Raw genomic sequence first — 17,971 nt, forward strand, 5'->3', positions numbered from 1 at the left:
GACCAGCAGCAGTGTGACCCCTGGGAGCTCAGAGGAAGCCTGGTGGCCCATCCCAGCCTGGGCTGGGGGAAGGTCATTACCAGAGGCTGGACACTGTGGCCCCTCTCCCACGGCCAGCTGCCGCCGGGGGCATGCTGGGACGGGCAGAGCTGACCATCGCTAGGTGAGTGGACCCCTGGGCATGGCTCTTGAAATGGGCTCCGCCGCGCAAAGCGGGCCTCTGGGGGAGACGGCCAAAGGGTGAGGCTGGCCTGGCTGGACACACAGAGCTCGTAGCTGAGAGGGGGAGCCCCGGGCGTGGAGGCTGAAATGCGAGGCCCCCGTCTGTCAGTGCTCGGCACTGACGCCGAGCTGCGTGCAGCAGGGAGGCAGACGACGTGTCATCACAGAGGCAACGTCTGGGGTCGGCGTGGAAACAGGGGCAACGGGTCACGGCTGTTCCGGCTCGGAGGGCACAGCACAGCGCCCTGCACCCCCTCTGCTTTCTTCCAGGGTGGAGACGTTGTGCCGGCCCTGAGCCCGGGAGCAGGGGCCGCCCGGGGGGCGGACCTGTGGTGGCCATGCCTGAAGACCCGAACTCTGCCGCCCCGAGATGGAAAACTTCCAGTACAGTGTCCAGCTGAGTGACAAGGACTGGGCCGAGTTCTCGGCCACCGCAGAGGAGTGTGGCCTCCTGCAGGCTGGCCTGGCCTCTGGGGATGAGCTCCTGTCCAGTGACATTGACCAAGGAGACAGCAGTGGCAGCAGTCCCCCAGGGCCCCTGACCCTTCTCGAGGGGCGGCCGGCTCCCGGGGGGCGTGGCCGGCCTGGCTCTGAGGAGGAGGACCAGGCGGCAAGGCAGCAGCTGGTCAGCAGATCTTGGCAGGAACCCGACCTGGCCCAGGGCACTGGTCAGCAGATGCCCAGCACGTCCGCACGGTCAGCATCTCAACAGTCCCTCAGCCCTGGCACCTCCCCTCTCGGCCACAGCCCATCCCTCCTCGGGCCAGTGACTTCCAGAGACGAGATGCAGAGGCTTCTGCAGGGGCCAGCCCCCCGAGACCCTCCCGCCAGCCCCCCCGGTGAGCCTCCGCGAAGCCCCGAGTCCCCTGGCACCAGCCCTGCCCCCCCGAGGTCCCCCGGCAGCCCTGGAGCGCCGCCACGCAGCCCCAGCCGGAAGAAGAGGCGAGCCGCGGGGGCCAAAGGGGGTGGGCGCCTGGGCACTGCGGGCTCCACGCCGGCCCAGCAGAGCTCCCCGCAACTCTCTGAGCCCAGGCCCAGGGAGGGCCTTGTCCCAGCTGGGGCCCGGGGGAAGGGTCTCTCGGCTGGGGCGGCGGGGCAGGCGGCGGGGCAGACGGTGGGAGCCGGGCAGGCTGAGCTGGGGCCAGAGCCTGCGGGAGCCCCTGAGCAGGTGGCCGGCCCAGGGCCGGGTCTGGATCTGTCTACACCTGTCCCTACAACTGAGCGAGGTCCTGACCTGCTCAGAACGACCCCCAGAACGGAGCTGCGCAGTGCACCCACACCTGCCCAGGAGGCCCTCCCTAAGTCAGACACGACTCTGACTGCACTGGCCGCCAAGCCCCAACCGGACACAACTCTGTCTACGCCTGCCCACGAGCCCCAACCTGACACGCCCGTGTCTGCACCCACCTGCGAGCCCAGGACGGATGTGGACCCGCCTGCACTGGGCCTGATGGTCCAGCCAGAGGGGAACTCGTCTGCACCCACCTGGAAGGGCCAGGCCGATGCGGGCACAGCTGGACCTGCCCTCGTCCCCCAGGCTGGGCCTGACACCACGGAGCCTGGCATTGCCCCCACGGCCAGGCTGGATTTGAGCTCCACTGTGTCTTCAGAGGGCCACCGTGTGAAGCCCAGAGGGGAGCCCCCAGCAGGTCCCCCCGGACACCACTTGGGAGAGACCCCCACAGGTCCCGTCCAAGCCCCCAAGAAGAAGAAAGTGCGGTTCTCCTCAGCTGTGCCAAGCCCCGAGGAGCCGGGGGCCGGACGGGCTTCAGGCCCACCCACGCTAGCCACAGCCTGGCCCTCAGCCCCCAGGACAGTGGCTGGGGGCCGTGGGGGGCCGGGAGCTTGGGACGCAGTGGCAGTGGGACCCCGGCCACCCCAGCCTCGGATCCTCAAGCACCTGCCTTCCCCTGTGCCCTCTGCCTCTGGGGGGCCCGAATACAAGAGCTGCTTTGCAGTGACCGTCCCAGAAGCCTATGAGTTCTTTTTTTGTGACACCATCGTGGAGGAGGATGAGCAGGCTGAGGAGGAGGCAGAGGCGAGCCAGTCCCTGGCCGAAGTCCAGTGGCCGGACGTGTGCGAGTTCTTCTTCCGGGACCGTCGGGCCCAGAGGCTGGGGCGTCATAGTGGCCGCTGCCCGGCCCCAGACCCACCGGCCCAGCCCAGGCCTGCCCCTTTGCCCAGAGACCCCATGCCCATCTCCATCCCCGAGGCCTACGAGCACTTCCTTGGGGAGGACAAGCTGCAGGGAGTGCTGGATCCGGCCACCCTGCTCCGGCTGCAGGCCGCAGAAACTCCCAGGTTGGAACCCCAAGGCAAGGCGCCTGGCACCCCCACAGAGCCCAGCGCAGCCACAGCAGAGCAGCTCGACCTGGCGGTCAGGCCAGCAGGTGTGTGTTGCCCGGGCCCCACGGCCTGGCCAGGTCCTGGGAACACGCTGTCCAGGGATTTTAGCCAGGACTGTTGGGGAGGCGCAGGCCAGGACCCCGGGGCATCAGCCAGTGGGGGGTGGGGGGACCCTCAGGATGATCTGGGAAGGAAGCAGCAGGTCCTGGCCATCCCAGGACATAGTCCAGGTGGGGAAGCCCAGACTAGGTCATTCGGGGTTTTAGCTGAGCACTGACAATCACCCCGCGTTAGGGCCCGGTTGACACCAGTGCCCTGCCCCCAGCCTCCAGGGCAGGGCCCGGGTGGCTTTGGCTTAGACCTTGCGACTGGCCGGGTCAGGCACTCACTCAGTGAGCTTCATCTCACACCCCCTGGAGGGTAAGTCAGAAACCAGGAAACCCACCCGGACTCAGCTATGCCACACACTGTCCTGTGGCTCAGAAAGTGTGACCCAGGACAGACGTGTCCTCAGACAGACATGTCCGGGACAGACGTGCCTAAGTGGAGTGGCTGGAGCTCAGGGCATGTTTCCTTCCTAGGGGGGTCTCTGGGTCCCCTCACCTCGTTCACCTTCAGCCAGAACGACATGTGCCTGGTGTTCGTGGCCTTTGCCACCTGGGCTGTGAGAACGTCAGACCTGCACACCCCAGACGCCTGGAAAACAGGTTTGGGGGCCCTGCTGGGGAGGGGGGCTGGGCGGCACGGGTGAGGGGAGTGCAGAGGGTCACAGGTCTCTTCCCTGACCTCGCTCCTCCCTTTGCTGACCCACTGCTGGCGCCCTTTAGGCTGGGCCAGCGAGCAGAGTGGTGACCAGCCAGGAGCTGGCACTCAGGAAGCCTGGTCTTCTCTTACAGTCTTGCTGGCCAACATCGGCACCATCTCCGCCATCCGCTACTTCCGCCGGCATGTGGGGCGGGGACGCCCCAGCCCCAGCCCCAGCCCCAGCCCCTGGGACCCAGGCTTGGCCTAGGAAATGGCCGAAGGTGCTAGGGATGAGGTGCTGCCCTCCAGCCCTGCCCTTTGACCCTTGTGTTCCAGTGTCTAGGAAGAAGCCAGTGTCCTCAGTCCTGGCTACCTGGGCCGGCACCCGAGGCTCCACACCTGGGCGGGGGAGACTCGGAAGGCAGGTGGCCAGGGCTGAGTGGGAGCCGGTTAGTAAGGTGGCCAGATTAGCAAACAAAAGCAGGCGTCCAGCGAAACTGGAATTTCAGACACGCAATAGCTGAGATGAACTCACACTAGGAAATTATTTGTGGTTTATCTGAAATCAGATTTAACTGGGCGTCTGTATTTCATCTGGTTGTCTGGTCAGGGGTGAGGGGCAGGATGGGGCATTGAAATTAGAGAGTGTCTGAGCTGCGGCAAGGCCCCAGTGGAGATCTGGGCGGGGGCAAGGGCAAGGGTGCAGGGGCAGGGGTGTCCCAGGGACTCTGCCCTGCTTAAAAGTGGGCTGGGATGGTGAGGGCCTCTGAAGCCTCTTTGACCCCAGACCCCAAGGGCCGGTGGCCAAGGTCTCCTTTGCTCCTGCCTGAGACAGCGAGCAGGTGCCACTAGGGGTCTGTGGGGAGGCGGCCCCAGATGCCCTGTGGGGTGGGGCTCTGTAGGGCAGGGCCTGGAGTCCCCCCTGGGAGCCCTGGAAGAGGTACGCAGCAGAGTGTGGGGGTGTCAGGTGGAGGATGGGACATCTGGGATTGTCCCAGGGCTAGGAGGAGCCAGAGATGGGGCAGGAAGGTGGGCAGGAAGGTGGGCAGGGGGCCACCAGCTCGGTGCTGAAAGGGTGTCCAGATGGAGTCAGTGTGCATAGGGCGCCAGGGACAGCGGGCAGCTTCTGGCCGCTGAGTGAATAACATGTGGACGTGGCACAAATAAAGTCTTCTCTTCTCCACGTTCGGTCTCCTGTCAGTTTCTCCCGAACACCCCCGTCCCGCCCACAGCTGCCCAGGCCACCCTCCCACCTCTGTGGGTGATGTGTTGAACCTTGCTAACCTCTGACCCGCATGGCCCCTGACCTCTTGTACTCCGACCCTCACTAGACTGATTTTCTCGACCTCTGGCCTGTGCCCCATGCCACCCTCCCACTCCCAGGCGAGGCCCCCGTCGGTCTCCGCCGTCCCCTCCCTGGGGTCAGGCCTGGGCCCCGTCCCTGCAGGCGTCCTGCTGATCTGTGCTCCACCGCCTCTGGCCACAGCATCCTCAGGACAAGGCTGCTGCCTGGCCCGCCAGGGCCTAGAAAACTCAGGGTTCTGGAGACGCCCTGTAGCCTGTGGGGGGCAGAGCCTGACTCGGTATTGGGTGGGGGTGGTTGGCCTGTGGGCTACACAGAAGGACGCAGGCCTTGCTCACTTCCCCAGAGTCAATGCTGGCAGGTGGTCCTGAGAAGCAGACTCCCCATCAGATCCACTGGATGAACCCCCCCTCAGCCTCAGTTGCTCCACGGGGCCGCCGCTGGTTGCGGGGAGATGCGGCCTTGTCCCAGATGTTGTCATAGCTCCTGGGGGTGCTGCCATCTGGTGGGAAGGGTGGAGCTGCATGTGCTTTCAGGAGGCTGCGCCCCAAGCCCCCCAACTCCCAGAGGCAGGTCCCTCACTCACCTGGGGGAGGCAGCAGGGGGCCGGGAGAACCCCCTCTCAGACGGGACACCTGCAGACCCCAAATACCAGTCTGAGAGCCAAGCCCTGGGGGAACTGCCAGGTCCCACACCCACCCTTTCTTCCTGGCCCTCTCCCCTTTCTGCCCCATCCCTGCCACTGCTTCCTGTCGCCGGTCTCCACTGCCCCATCGTCCCCTACCTCACAGAACCCCCTGTCCAGGGTGGGGCCGACACTCACGAGCTGAGGAGAGTCTGGGGGCCCACGGCTCTTGGTGGAGCACTGTTGCCGCTGAGAGGCCCGGGGCTGCAAGACCCCCTTTTTGGAGGGCAAGTGGAGGCCGCAGGGTCCGGAGCTGGGGTCGGAGACAGGCACAGACACAGGGACCAAGGGGAATGGGCTCGAGGGCTCGGGTCCAAGTGAGCTCTGCATGGCACTGAGGAACTGCAGGACAGCGTGGTGACTCGAGGCCCTGGGCTGGGGCCTCTGGAGCTGAGACCCATGCCCACAAAGCCGCTAGCCCCTCGAGCCCTGAGCAGACCTCAGGCTGTGGACACAGCCAGACCTGTCTGTCACCAGCAGGGCACTGACCTCATCCAGGCCCCGGACGTCTGTGATCTTGTGGTGGGAGGTGGCAGGTGGCGTGTAGGGGTCGGCGTACAGTGGGGAGTGCGGCGCCTCCACGGCGTGGCCTGGGGCTTCGGGGCCGCACTCCAGGCTCAGCTGCAGGCAAGAGAGACAGGCTTGCTGGGGCTGGAAGAGGCTGAGTCCTCCCCTCTCCCTGCAGGAGGCCTCTAGGCCCAAAAGACAGAGGCCGGGGAGGTTCAGGGAGCTGGGGTCAGTGTGCTGGGCCCACCTTGGTCAGGTCCAGGTGCAGTGGGGGGCTTGGGCCCGACCCCTCACTCCGGGCCTTGCTCCTGGGCGACCGACCGCTGCCACCCCGTCTCAGCTCTGCCTTCTGCCCACCGATGCTGGTATAGCCAGGGCTGGTCTGGTCCTGTGGGGACCAAGGACCTTCCAGAACCTTCCCCGGGGCCCTCCCCCACACAGCCCTCTGAAGATGCTCTCCGGTCTGAGTCCCCTGCCGTGAGTAGCCAGAGTCCCTCTGGGGATGGGATGCTGTGGGGGCCAGACTTCCCACACTCGCCTTGCAGCCCCCAGCCTCTTTCCTCTATCCGTACCCCAGACACTCACAGGTGCAGGCTGGGCAGGGTGCCCCGCAGTGGGCAGCACTGAGGACTCAGGGAGGGAGTGGCTGGTGCAGGTAGAGGAGGGTGCTGGGTACCCTGAGTCCCAGCTGGTCCGTCCATCTGAGGAGAGTGAGCCCCGGCCACTGCCCAGGGCCTGGGCAGCAGGGGAGCGGGGTGAGTGCATGGCAGGACCCCCTCCCCGCCTCTCCCAGCCCAGCTGCACCCTTCTGCCCCACCGTGGGCAGCACCTCACCTGGGGGGGCATGCGCAGCCCCGGGAAGGTCTCGGGGCTGGGCAGGAGGGGGACCCCACCCCTGCGGGAGACCGTCTGCAGGCAGAGCAGCCAGCGGCTGTAGTCCTCGTAGCTGGCACACACCACGCGGATGGTGTTGATGAGGCGGCCTGGCACACAGATACCGTGAGGGGCTGGGCACCCGCCAGGCTCGCGCCCCCCAGGCTTGGCCTCCACACACCTTCGATTAGGAAGGAGCGGATCTGCTTCTCCTTCTCCTCCAGGTTGACTTGGATGGCGGCCAGCGGGAGCTCCCCCTGCAACAGGGTGGGGGAGGGGAGGGGCTGAGTCTGGGGCAGCCCTGAGGGGACCAGGTGCTACACCTCTGCCCTGGGCGGGGCCTTCATCAGCCAGAGGCAGACACGCTGGATGCTTAAGGGGACTGGTCCCCTTAGTCACCTGCTAAGATGGGGAGGCGGGGAGCTGTTGGGGTGCTACAGGGAAGTGCCGTGTGTGTAATTCTCCACGACTGAAGGCCATGGTCCCCACGATTGCCCCAGGCGATGGTGGCTGAGGACCCTCTAGGATGATACCAGGTGCTAGGCAGGGGCCCCTCCTTGCCCACATCAGAGCTGAGACCAGACTGACCAGGGCAGCAGGCTGGGCGGGTGGGGCCAGCACGCTGTCCCAACAGGCCCCGAAATACAGGTTCCTCCTGAGCCGCTGCCCCCTCCCACCCCCACCCACAGAGCACCTCCCTGGGGCGGGACCGCGGTGGGGAGGGACCCACCTTAAAGCAAAGCCCGTCTGCCTCCTCAGAGAAAATGGCCAGGGAGGTCGGGTACAGGACCAGGAGCCGGTCCCACTGCTCCTGCGAGGGGGCCGAAGGCCGAATGAGTCTCCACGGGAGTGCACCAGGCCCCCACCAGCTGCCTCCCGCATCTGCCCCCACCCACAACCTTCATCTCCTCGCCCCGCCCCCTGCCCCCATCACTCGCTCCTGTGTGCCCCGCCCACCTGTGAGGGCAGATGCTGCAGCTTGACCCTTGAAGCGCAGATGGCACTGCCCACCGCTTGGCACCCTGACGCCGTCCGCACCCGGGTCAGCCTGCGCTGCAGAGTCCAGGGGAGCTCGTCCTCAGGGGGGCCCTGGTAAAGGGGGGTCAGGGCGGGCAGAGGAGGGGACTGGATAGGGGTGTGGGGTTTAGGCACTGACCTGTGGGGGCGCTGAGTTGCAGCGCCGAAGCCCTCCAGCGAGAGCCATCTGCTTTTCCAGGTAGTACAGCCAGCGGTCCCGCTCAGCCGGGCTGGGGCAGAGCACCAGCAGAGGGGCCGGCAGCGGGCCTGTGGGTGGAGGACAGCGTGGGCTGGACGGGCGGCCCATGGGAAAGGCCCCTGCCCAGGCTCCGCACAGCCCCTGGGAATAGACTCGGGAGGAGCCTATGGCGCAAGCCAGGACCAGAGCCAGTGACAAGGCCACATGTGCAGTTCTGGAGGCCCCTGATCCGCTGCCCTCCTCGCAGCCTGGCACGTGCTCGTGTGCCCGCGGAGGAAAAGGCAGGCCCTCGCAACATGCTCACGGTCCTGCCGGTGTCCCACACACCTGTGATCTGGAAGGCAGGCTCTGCGGACCCCTCCAGTGGGCCGATGCTCAGCTCCATCAGTGGTAACAGCCCCTGCCAGAGCACAGGGGAGGGCTGGGCTGGGGCCCCCGGTGGGAGTGGCCCGGCCTCCCCGGGGGGCTTTCCCCCTCTGCGAATGTCCCGCACCTGGAAAGTGAGCCCTTCGGAGCCGTGCGCCTGGAAGTACAGGTGGGAGGGGAACAGCTCCAGGTAGCAGTCGCTGACGTCCTGGGGGAGCAAGGGCCGGTCTGAGGAGCTGAGGGCCGGCCGCAGGCTGGGCCCTGAGCACCCCACCTGGCCTGGCGCCCACCTGGCTGTGCTGGAACCTCAGCTGCACCTTGGCGTAGTGCACCACCTTGCCCAGGCTGCGGACCGGCACCCTGCGCCGGCCCCTCTTGAACACGCTCAGGAACGGCTGCTCCAGGCTCTCTCGCTGGCTCTCCAGGCCCGGGAGGTCCTGAGGGGAGCAGAGCTCAGGGTAGGAGGCCTGAGCCCCAGCCGCACACAGCCCCGCAACCACACATCGTCACAGAAGCCTGTACACGCAGCAGCCTCTTCACGTGAAGCTAATGGCAGGACGCGCATGCGCACGCGCGGCCTCAGTGCGAGTCACGAGGGGGCCTGGCCTACAGCGGAGCCAGCGAGGTTTGCATGCGATGGGGAGTCAGCCCTCATCATCGGGGTTTCCCAAGCCGCACGCCCTCGTTTGGGTTGCTCAAACCTCTCAAGGCCTGCTGGTCGCAGGACGCTGGGTCTGTAAGTGAGGCAGCGGTCAACCCCACGGCCCTCAGCGTCACCTGCTAACTGGTCAGTACCTGGGCCTAAATAAAAAGTGGAGGCCTGGTTTACAGCGTTTGCCCACTGCCATGGTAACATCAGCAGGTGTGCGGCTGGGCGGAGAGGCGTCTGGCCAGCTCCTGAGAGCTCCTGCCCACCACGTCGGCACAGGCTGCATGGCACCGGCTGCATGCCTCCGACTCTCACTCTGTGAGGGCCAAGGTCCTGCAAATGGCCCGAGGGGTCCTCCATGGCCTGCCTCGGCCCTGTCCTCCTCCCTCGCGCACTGGCTGGCCCCTCTGCCTGGGCCCCTTGGCCTTACTCTTCTCACCTCCCTCAGGCCTTGGCTCTGACGTCGCCTCCTCCGCGAGGTCCTGTCTGGCTGTCCTTCCAGCGCTCCGACCTTCCCTGACACCTCTGCACACCTTCCCCCCTTCACTTCTCCTTATTGCTGCCACATCTCTATTGTATGTTCTACTTATCTGTCTGTCACCTGGAGCTGTCATAGGGGCGGGAACACCATGAGCACAGGGCCTTTTCTCCTTTGCCCACCGCCATATCCCCAGGGCCAGGACAGGCCTGGGATGTGCTGGGGGTTCAACGCCTGTAGCTGAAGGGAAGGAGGGTCGGTGCCCATAGGTGCTGAGCCGATCCCAGCACACAGAAAATCCACCAGACGGGGCTGGGCACGGACCTGATGCCGGAGGGGCTGAGGCCTAGGGCTCAGGGGCGAGTTGGGGAGGGGCCGTGCTCGCTTTGGGAGCTGCCAGGGGCTGCCTCACTGGCTTCTGTGCCCTGGCCAAGCTGCCCCTTGGACGAGCCCAGGAATGTGCACAGACAGACGCACAGCTCCCCGGCCTCCCTGCCTCTGGGTGGGGCCTCCTGCACCCACACCCAGTGCGGGGAATGACGCCAGGATGGGACCCGTGAAAAATAGGCCATGGAGCAGGAAAGGCCAGGCAGCTGGCCCTGTGGCCTGCGCTCAGCCTAGGGCCCGGGGAGGAGCTGGCTCAGAGCCATGGCAAGGCCAGCTGTGTGTGGGTGCAGAACCCACCACGGGGGCGGGGGGGGTGGCAAGGGGGAAGGGGTTCTCCCGGGCCCCACCTTGCAAGGTTCAACATGCCCAGTCTCCTTTCCAGCCACCACGTCCTGGCAAGAGAGGACCACACACCTCATGAGACTCGGCCAGGGTCATCTATGTGTCTTGGGCCTGGGCAGAGGGAGCTGAGGTCTGAGATGCGACCTCATTCCCGCCAGGACAGGCCCTGGACAAAAATGTCCTGGCCATCCCTCTGAGGCAGCCTGGTGCAGGGAGGGCAGGGGAAGGTCCAGGCTGGGGCTCCCCAGCCTGGGGGGCACGCGTTGGAAAGGTGGGCTCTGGGCCTGGAAGGGACAGCGTGAGGACCGAGGAGTGCAGGACGCAGCCGCAGCCCAATGCCAGCCCTGCGAGGAATAGGGTGAGTGTCCCTCCCCCTCAGCTAACTCTTAGGGCCACAGGAGCTGGGCAGAAGGAGGGGTGTTTTCAGCTCGGAGGTGGCCCCACATGTGTTTGGCAGCCAGTCCTTGCTGTATGGCCTTGGCTGGGGGGACACGGGATGTTGCTGTGGGAGGAGGCAGCGGTGGGCGCCAGAAGACCCGCCACTCCTGCAAGAAACAGGGGCCTGGAGTAGGTGAGAGGCTGGCTCCCTGCTCACCTGCAGCCCCTCAGAGGCGTGAAGGGTGGACGTTCACAGCCACACCGCCAATATGACCTCTGAGCACACACAGCGACAACTCAGATGCCTGTGCCTAGTCCAGCCCGAGTGTGCCTGGACATGCTGTCCAGTCCCTAGGGCAAGCAGACACCAGGGCTCCGGCCTGGCCACAGCGCCCCCTCGGGGCAGCGGAGAGATCCTGGAGGCCCCGCCCGCGCCGGCCCCGGCGGCTCGCTCACCCACTGACTCAGAGTCGGGGCTCAGTTTCGCTCTCCGCTCAGACTTCCAGCCAGATGCGCTCCCCAGGGCGGGGCCCTCCTACTTCCTCACCTTGTCTAGGTTCGACACCGGGGCTGACCTGGGAGACCCCGAGCTGAGCGGACACAGACCACCGCCACCGGACACGCCCACCCCCGCTCACCGTGCCCGGGATGTAGTAGAAGATCTTGCCGGCGGCGGTGTCCCCGTCAGGACTGGCCTCGGTGCCAAACAGGCCAGCCAGCTTCCTCGTGCCGTCCTCTCTGGGGACAAGAGAATGGGGCTCACATCCTGGCCCCCGAGACGGGCTGAGAGTGACCCTGTGACCCAGCGTGGAGGCCTCGCCCGCCCCCCTCACCTGTTTCCCTTCAGCGAGGGCTTCCTGGAGAAGGAGGCCCGGAGCCTCCGAGGGGCCTGAGGGACGCAGTGGCTGTTCCCCATGGGCAGCGGTGACGGCTGGCCCGAGCTGAACAGGTACAGGTCTGGGTCCCTCTGTCCCGAGCCTCCTTCCCCCACCTCCCGGGGGGCGGGGCTATGTGACGTCTTGCCCTGTACCCAGGGGCCGGGCGAGGGTGGAGTCTTTCTGGAAGGGACTGGCCCTACCTGAGCCCAAGCCTTTCAGTTCTCTGCCCTGGGTCCTCCACAGGAGCAGGCCAGCTTGGGACAGGGTGGCGGGGGCTACCCCCTGGCCCAGCCAATTGCCCCAAACTCAGCCTCCAGTCTGTGCCCGAGGGGCCTCAAAGGCCTGGCCCCTAAGTACGTGGCCTGCCTTCACTCAGGCCGGGATGAGCCCAGGGACCCCCTTTCAGGCCCCCCCACACGAGCACACACCCCGCTTCCACCTGAATGCCAGTCTGAGTCACCGGTGACTGTAAGGGGGTGTGTGCTTGCCTTGGCGCTGAAACGAGTTTGCAACGTTGGGGGAAGGGAGCCAGGACCCTTCTCCAGCCTCCTCTCCTACCTGGGCTCAGCCCTCATCCTGGCCAAGGTCAGTGTCCTCAAGGCTGAACCAAAATCCAGGAAGGTCACAACCCTCCCAGGTGCCTCTAGAACAGTCACGGTGAGGTATGGGGAATGCCATGTACGTCCGCCTCCCAAGAGCCTAGGGTGAGACAGGGGCCATGGGGGCCACTCAGGACCAGGCTGACAGCGGACCATGCTCATGGTCAGACACTTGTCCAGGATGCGGAAGCCCTGCTCCAGCCGGACGCGATGGTGCTGCCTCAGAGCCCCCAGAAGCCAACACAGCCCCTCAGCCCAGCTGTACCCCCAGGCCCTCCCAGTGACCCCAGAGAAGACCCCAAAAGAGATGGATGCTCAGACTCAGGCCCAGAGCCCAAGAAACGTGTTTATTGTTCACGTTGGCTCGTATTGCTGCGAGGAGTCTGTGGCACGCGCGTGTGTGCCCAGCTCAGTGCAGGATCCAGAAAAGACACCGTGCCCACCGGCAGGGAGCCCCCTTAGCATCCTCCGTGGGAGCATTTCCGGCCTGGCGAGGCAAGGGTGGTGTGCAAAGCGAAGGCTGGGCACACGGACGTCCCCCACCCTGGCCGGTTCCGCTGCATCTGCCCCTTGGTCCCTCCCGGTCTGCAGAGCCTGAGTTGGCCCTGACCCACTGGCAACGACAGTGTCCACCCTCACCGCTCCCTGGTGCCTTCGGAGAGGCGGGAGGAGACCGGAGAGGGCGACCTGGCCCCAGAAACACAGGGCACTCTAGAGTAAACGTATAAACTGCTAGCTGCAGTGCTGTTCGTCGATCGATAAATACTGAATAAATAAACAGGTAAGTAAATGGTACACACATAAACGAACACTGAGGAACGAACAGGAAACCGGCGGCCTCGATGCCCAGAGACGTGGACAGACGATGCAGGATGTCCCTGGTGGGGGCGGAGGAGCCCGCTCCCGACACACGGGTGGAGGGGAGGGAGGCGCCGGGGCCCCCTGCGGGGCTTAAGGCATATGGGAGGCCGTGGGGCCGGGCCTCTGCGTAGTCCACGCCGCGGGTCAGAGGCTGGTGGACGACACGGACAGCGTGGGCGAAGAGGGCGGCGGGAAGTTGAGCAGCTCCAGCACGGCCACGCCGACGCTGCTGCGCCGCGTGAACATGCAGGAAGCAGCCACCCACTTGTTGGTCCTCGGGTTGTATTTCTCGATGGAGTTGAGGCTGGAGCTGCCGTCATTGCCTCCAACGGCATACAGCCAGCCGTCCATGGCCACCAGGTCATGGGTGCTCCTGACGGAGGAGCAGGTGGGCATCAGCCGGTGGGCGGGGTAGAGGTCGTGGGAGGAGCCCGGGGGTGGGTCCACGGGGCCATGGGAGGAGTTTGGAAGTGGAGCCCTGGGTAGGGCCACAGGCCGAGGGAGGAGCCGGCGAGGGGGTGGAGCCCGGGGAGGGGCCACAGGGAATGGGAGGAGCGTGCGCTGGGGCCACGGGGCATGGGTGGAGCCTCTACCACGGCCACCCGAGCTGGGGCTGGAGTTGGAGAGGGGTTGCACGGGAGAGAGCGGGCGGCACAGGAGGCGGAGGGGCACAGCAGGCAGGGGTGAGACCATGGGACACATCTGTTAGTCTCTGTGGTGGTGATACTCCCAGCCTGTGGGCTGGGGGACAGCGCACCTTCGTATGTTCATGGGCGCCACACTCTCCCAGGCACCAGCCTTGGAGCTGTATCTTTCCACAGAATTGAGGCAGCTGGTGCCATCATTGCCGCCAGCCACATAGAGAGACCCCTCCAGCACCGCCACACCAGCTGAGCTGCGCCGGCTCAGCATGGAAGCCACTGGTGTCCACGTGTTCACCTGCGGTCAAGGGGACCCGCTGGGGGCAGACCCGTCACCGGCCTCCCTCCACCTCTATAGTACAGACCCCCTACTCCAGCGTGGGTGTCCATGGGACAGGGGTGGGACCTAAAGGGCTGACGCGCTGAGGGATGTGGGGGGCCAGAGTGACGATGTCAGGCAGCCCTTGGGAAGGGGACTGCATGGGGTTGGGGTATTTCGCACCTGGGGCTCATACTTCTCCACAGTGGCCAGGTGTGATGAACTGTCGTAGCCGCCCACAGCGTACAGGTTCCCATCTGCAGAGAGTCAACATGCCATGATGCGCCTGCTGTGTGTGGGGTCTCCAAGATGGGGGCAGGGAGGGGCGGGCACTACAGCGAACAAGCCCTGTCACCCACCAAGCATGGCCACACGGACATATCGCCTTCGGGTGCTCATGGCGGCAATGGATGTCCATGTTCCCGTCAGGGGGTCGTAGCGCTCGGCACTGTGGACGCCCGCAACACTGCTGACCCTGAGCAGTGGCAGATCAGGACCTGCCCTCCCCTGTGCTGGGAAATCACTGAAACTGATCCCAGAGTCCCACTGGGGCAGGAAGCAGGCCTGCTGGGTACACATGGGCCCCTGGCTGCCTGGATGATCCTGGGCAAGTGTCCACCTGGGCCCTGTCCCTGGACTGGTGGGCTGGACCCCAGAGAGGAAAGAAAGGGCCAGGTGGGGTGGCGCAGACGAAGAGGACTAGGGGAGCCTGGTTACTTGAGTTGGGCGGGTTCCCTCTTTACTCCCCTTGAGGTACGGCCTCTGCAGTCCTGCTATGGCCACACCTGCTGCTGAGTTGACCCCGAAAGGCCACCCGGCCCTGAGCCCAGCCACTACCTGTTGAGGCACGAGGCCCCATCATAGCCACCAGCTGCATAGAGGAGCCCGTGCAGGGCGGCCACACCCAGACAGCTGCGCCTCGTGCCCATGGACACCTCGGGCTGCCAGGTGTTGGTCACAGGGTCGTACGACTCTACGGTGGCCAGGTCTGAAGTCCCATCGTAACTAGGGGAGGAGTCCAATGTCGTCAGGGCTGGCCCAGTGGACATACACTGAGCCCGACCTGAGACCAGCCTCCACGCTTACCCGCCCACAGCGTACAGCCGGTTCCCGACTGCCGCCACGCCCACCCGGGCTCGGCGTGTGGACATGGAGGCCACCATGTGCCAGCGGTCAGTGCGTGTGTCGTAGGCTTCACAGTCTCCATGGATGGCAAACAGGCTCCCACCCCCTAGAGAGGGGGAGGTGATGGGACAGGACAAGGGGCCCAGGGAGGCCACAGTCTGGGGACGCGAGCACAGCTCGAGGTCAAGGGTATGGGGGCTCCAAGGGTGGGGATGGGCACTTGTGAGTGGGTCACACCACACAGGGTTCCCCCAGGGGGACGGCGGAGCAGGTGTGGGATGTGTGCAAGATGCGACTAGCATGGGTGGAGTGGGCTGGTGCTGGGCTCACGAATCGAGGATACGGGGCAGAGATGTGCGTGGAAAGGGAGGGGACGTGGGGGCACGGGACAGGACAGCGTACCCACAGCAAAGAGCACAGGGCCGGCGCCCTCACAGCGCCGGGGCCGTGTGCGGCTGGTGCCTAGGACGCCTCTCTGCTCCGGCAGTAGGTGGAACTTGAGGGCCTCGATGAGCAGGTCCTTGCAGTCCGGGTGGTGCCTCACCAGGCTCTCGGCGTCCACGTGGCCCAGCAGGAAGTCTCGGCTCAGCAGGGGCAGACGTACACACTTCATCAGCTGGGGTGCAGGGGCGCCATGGTCAGTAGCAGGCAGGACCCATGGGCACACCTTGCCCCAGTACTGAGACCCCCCCTTTCAGACACCTGTCCACCTATATGCTTATACTTCTTGAGACATGCGCCTGCATCACCCTAATGGTACCCCTGTACATGGGGCAGCCCAGGCACACCCAGGCCCTCAGCCACTGCATCACCTCCTCAATATAGTGCCCCACCCCCAGGGGCTGGCCTAACCCGTGGGACGTGCTGCCTCCGAGCATCCACGTCATGCTTGACCCAGCTTAGGACGGCACGGTAGACGTCCTCCTCTGAAGGCACGTTCAGGCTGTCGCTAGAGACCAGTTCCAGCACCTGGGGGTGGGGACCCTCAGACCTGAGATCGGGGGGAGTTCTTGGGGGCCCATGGAGCCCTGAAGATGCCTGGGAGGGAGAGTCCAATGGGCGGGGGGACCTAGTATTCCTATGAGGAGGGGCCAAGCAGGGTCAGGAGCCACAGAGCCGATTCGTGTGGTCCTAGGCTCAGAGCAGTCCTGGGGACTTGGAACCAGGGACTGGGGTTGCAGGCAGGTATGTGGTCGAGAGTCAAAGGTGAAGGCTTGGGTAGGGTCAGAAGATGGACACAAGGAGGGCAGCCAAGGAGGGGCTGGGACACGGGTCAGAGGCTAGGAACGAGGGCTAAGGAACAAAGGGCCAAGTCTTAAGGGTCCCGACGATGGAGGCCGGGGTTCTGGGGGCTGGGGCAGGGCCAAGGCCAAGGCTGTGCCCGCGCTGGCACGTTACCTGCTTCAGCGGCAACAGCATGAACTCCTCAGTCTTGGCCACGTCCACGAAGTGCTGCAGCACGTACCTGTGTGCCGCCTTGAGCAGGTCACTGCACGAGTGCGTGTCGGCGAAGCCCCGGATGCCCAGACAGTTGGAGGGGTCGAGCTGACTCAGCAGGAACTTGCAGCAGGCGTCACGGACGCCGTTCAGCTGCAGAAGGCTGGCGGCTGGGAGCAGAGTCTGTGGGGCGAGGTAGGAGAGAGGACCAGGGAGCAGGGACAGAGAAACGGGATGTGAGAACTGAGGGAACAGAGTGAGGTGGAGACAGAAGTGACCCTGAGGGTAAAGGCAGAGCCCGGGGGAGGAGACCAGGTGGGGGTACAGGGCGTGAGGGATGAGGCGGCCTCACCTGCACGTTGCCTTCGCCCACCACGATCTCGGCCGTGTACGCAAACTGCACCAGCTGGTCCAAGGCCTGAGGGTCGATGTCATGCAAAGTTACGTGCGTCTGGCGGCTCTCGCTCATCTCATCTGTGGGGACAGCGAGTCAGACCAACCCAGCCCTGGGAGGTCCGCAGAGCCCCCCCCGCCCCGACGTGCCCAGGCTGGGTGAGGTGGTACTTGCTTGTGAACATGGCGTGGAAGTAGGGACTGCAGGAGGCCAGCACCACCTTGTGTGCTCGGATCTCCTTGGCGGCCACGTGCAGGACGATGTCACACAGGAGGCCACGCTGCCGCATGCGGCTCATGGCCACGAAGGCATCGTGGTAGTGCCGCTTGGAGTTGTGGGACACAGTGTGGCCCTCTCGGCTCAGCAGCTGCACCGCACCCTCCATGGGGGCTGCTGCCCGGGCCTGCCGGGGTCGCGCACGCTCTGCCTCGGGGCTGCAGATGGGCAGTGCCAGGTCAGAGCGCACCTGCAGGGAGCTGCTCACCTGCCTCTGAGACCCTGGGATCTCACGGCTGAGGCTGCGCCCACTCTGCCTCTCCCCGCCGGGGCCTGGAGGTCCAGCAGGACTCTGCTAACCTCCCAGCAGGAGGCCCACGTCTGAACCTGCACGTTTCCTCGCCTAACCCTTCCCCCGCCACCGCCCAGGTGCCATACTCCGAGCTGCCCTGTGCTCCTCCTACTGCGACTCTCTTAAGCACCAGGCTTCCTCTGTCCATCGTTTGCCCCCACTGAGGTCCGGTGTCCTCAGCACCGGCTGGCACACAGGAAGTGCACGAAGTGAAACTCGTCAGCGCCGTCAAGCGGTTCGGAAGCGGACCCCGGCGCCTCACCACAGGCGTGACCTCACTTGACCCTCCCGAGCGGCCCCGCCCGCCCCGTCCCCTATCCCATTCTGCAGACCAGCCACCAGGGGCTTTGAACGGAGCGGCCAGGATTCAAGGGCGGCGGGAGGGGACAGAGCCTCCGGGAGCCGCTACCTCCGGACACCCTGCCACACGTCCGCTGAGAGAGCGGATAAACCGAGGAAGGCGGGCTGGACCGGCAACCCGCCACCCGAGCCTGTGGGGCACCGCGGCTGCCCACTCCGGGCAGCCTGCCTGGGTCGGCGCGCGGCCTTCCCTCTCTCCTTCCCGGACCCACTCAGTCCCTGGCCCGACTCACGGTCCCCAAGCACTCCGGCCCACTCACGCTGGCGGCTGCGGCTGCGGCTGCTGCGGCGGC

General features: G+C 65.7%; 3 protein-coding genes across 5 annotated transcripts in view; 1 reads left to right on the forward strand and 2 right to left on the reverse strand.

Moving 5' to 3' along the window:
• The first annotated feature begins 592 nt into the window (after nt 1-592).
• PERM1 (PPARGC1 and ESRR induced regulator, muscle 1) lies at nt 593-3,580 on the forward strand. Its single transcript, XM_011386050.1, has 3 exons — nt 593-2,612; nt 3,150-3,275; nt 3,465-3,580. The coding sequence occupies exons 1-3, from the start codon at nt 593-595 to the stop codon at nt 3,578-3,580; spliced, it is 2,262 nt and encodes a 753-aa protein (XP_011384352.1).
• A 258-nt stretch (nt 3,581-3,838) lies between these two features.
• On the reverse strand, nt 3,839-12,893 carry PLEKHN1 (pleckstrin homology domain containing N1). Of its 3 annotated transcripts, none has more exons than XM_011386047.2 (17): nt 12,774-12,893; nt 11,330-12,073; nt 11,135-11,234; nt 8,553-8,699; nt 8,390-8,470; nt 8,224-8,296; nt 7,837-7,964; nt 7,638-7,733; nt 7,411-7,491; nt 6,862-6,937; nt 6,642-6,790; nt 6,393-6,542; nt 6,055-6,195; nt 5,790-5,921; nt 5,439-5,642; nt 5,202-5,250; nt 3,839-5,117 (listed from the first exon to the last, which is right to left on the reverse strand). In XM_011386047.2, the coding sequence occupies exons 2-17, from the start codon at nt 11,410-11,412 to the stop codon at nt 5,002-5,004; spliced, it is 1,806 nt and encodes a 601-aa protein (XP_011384349.1). In that variant the 5' UTR covers nt 11,413-12,073; nt 12,774-12,893; the 3' UTR covers nt 3,839-5,001. The 3 variants fall into 3 exon arrangements, with proteins under 3 accessions (XP_011384349.1, XP_011384348.1, XP_023382211.1); XM_011386046.2 differs by having other exon boundaries at nt 7,638-7,769; XM_023526443.1 differs by lacking the exon at nt 6,055-6,195 and having other exon boundaries at nt 7,638-7,769.
• The window catches only part of KLHL17 (kelch like family member 17), a 6,607-nt gene continuing 924 nt past the window's right edge, over nt 12,289-17,971 (reverse strand). Inside the window, exons 2-13 of the mRNA XM_023526438.1 lie at nt 17,912-17,961; nt 16,925-17,318; nt 16,709-16,830; nt 16,318-16,539; nt 15,772-15,888; nt 15,322-15,535; nt 14,881-15,025; nt 14,632-14,799; nt 14,154-14,242; nt 13,978-14,051; nt 13,592-13,773; nt 12,289-13,207 (exon numbers count right to left, since the gene is read on the reverse strand). Of these exons, the coding sequence (XP_023382206.1) occupies nt 12,979-13,207; nt 13,592-13,773; nt 13,978-14,051; nt 14,154-14,242; nt 14,632-14,799; nt 14,881-15,025; nt 15,322-15,535; nt 15,772-15,888; nt 16,318-16,539; nt 16,709-16,830; nt 16,925-17,318; nt 17,912-17,961 (2,006 nt within the window). The 3' untranslated portion in view covers nt 12,289-12,978. The remainder of the gene's footprint in view (nt 13,208-13,591; nt 13,774-13,977; nt 14,052-14,153; nt 14,243-14,631; nt 14,800-14,880; nt 15,026-15,321; nt 15,536-15,771; nt 15,889-16,317; nt 16,540-16,708; nt 16,831-16,924; nt 17,319-17,911; nt 17,962-17,971) is intronic.

Source organism: Pteropus vampyrus, unplaced genomic scaffold (genome assembly GCF_000151845.1).
Source record: "Pteropus vampyrus isolate Shadow unplaced genomic scaffold, Pvam_2.0 Scaffold875, whole genome shotgun sequence".
Lineage (NCBI taxonomy): Eukaryota > Metazoa > Chordata > Mammalia > Chiroptera > Pteropodidae > Pteropus > Pteropus vampyrus.

Bases quoted from the DNA above. Each gene is read 5' to 3' on its own strand.
- PERM1 (XM_011386050.1), top strand. From the start codon at position 593: ATGGAAAACTTCCAGTACAGTGTCCAGCTGAGTGACAAGGACTGGGCC. The intron at 2,613-3,149 runs GTGTGTGTTGCC...TTTCCTTCCTAG, and splicing joins CCTGGCGGTCAGGCCAGCAG to GGGGGTCTCTGGGTCCCCTC. The intron at 3,276-3,464 runs GTTTGGGGGCCC...CTTCTCTTACAG, and splicing joins CCCAGACGCCTGGAAAACAG to TCTTGCTGGCCAACATCGGC.
- PLEKHN1 (XM_011386046.2), bottom strand. From the start codon at position 11,412: ATGGGGAACAGCCACTGCGTCCCTCAGGCCCCTCGGAGGCTCCGGGCC. The intron at 7,965-8,223 runs GTGTGTGGGACA...CTCCACCCACAG, and splicing joins GCCTGCCTTCCAGATCACAG to GCCCGCTGCCGGCCCCTCTG. The intron at 6,196-6,392 runs GTGAGTGTCTGG...TGGTCCCCACAG, and splicing joins ACCCTGCCCAGCCTGCACCT to GACCAGACCAGCCCTGGCTA.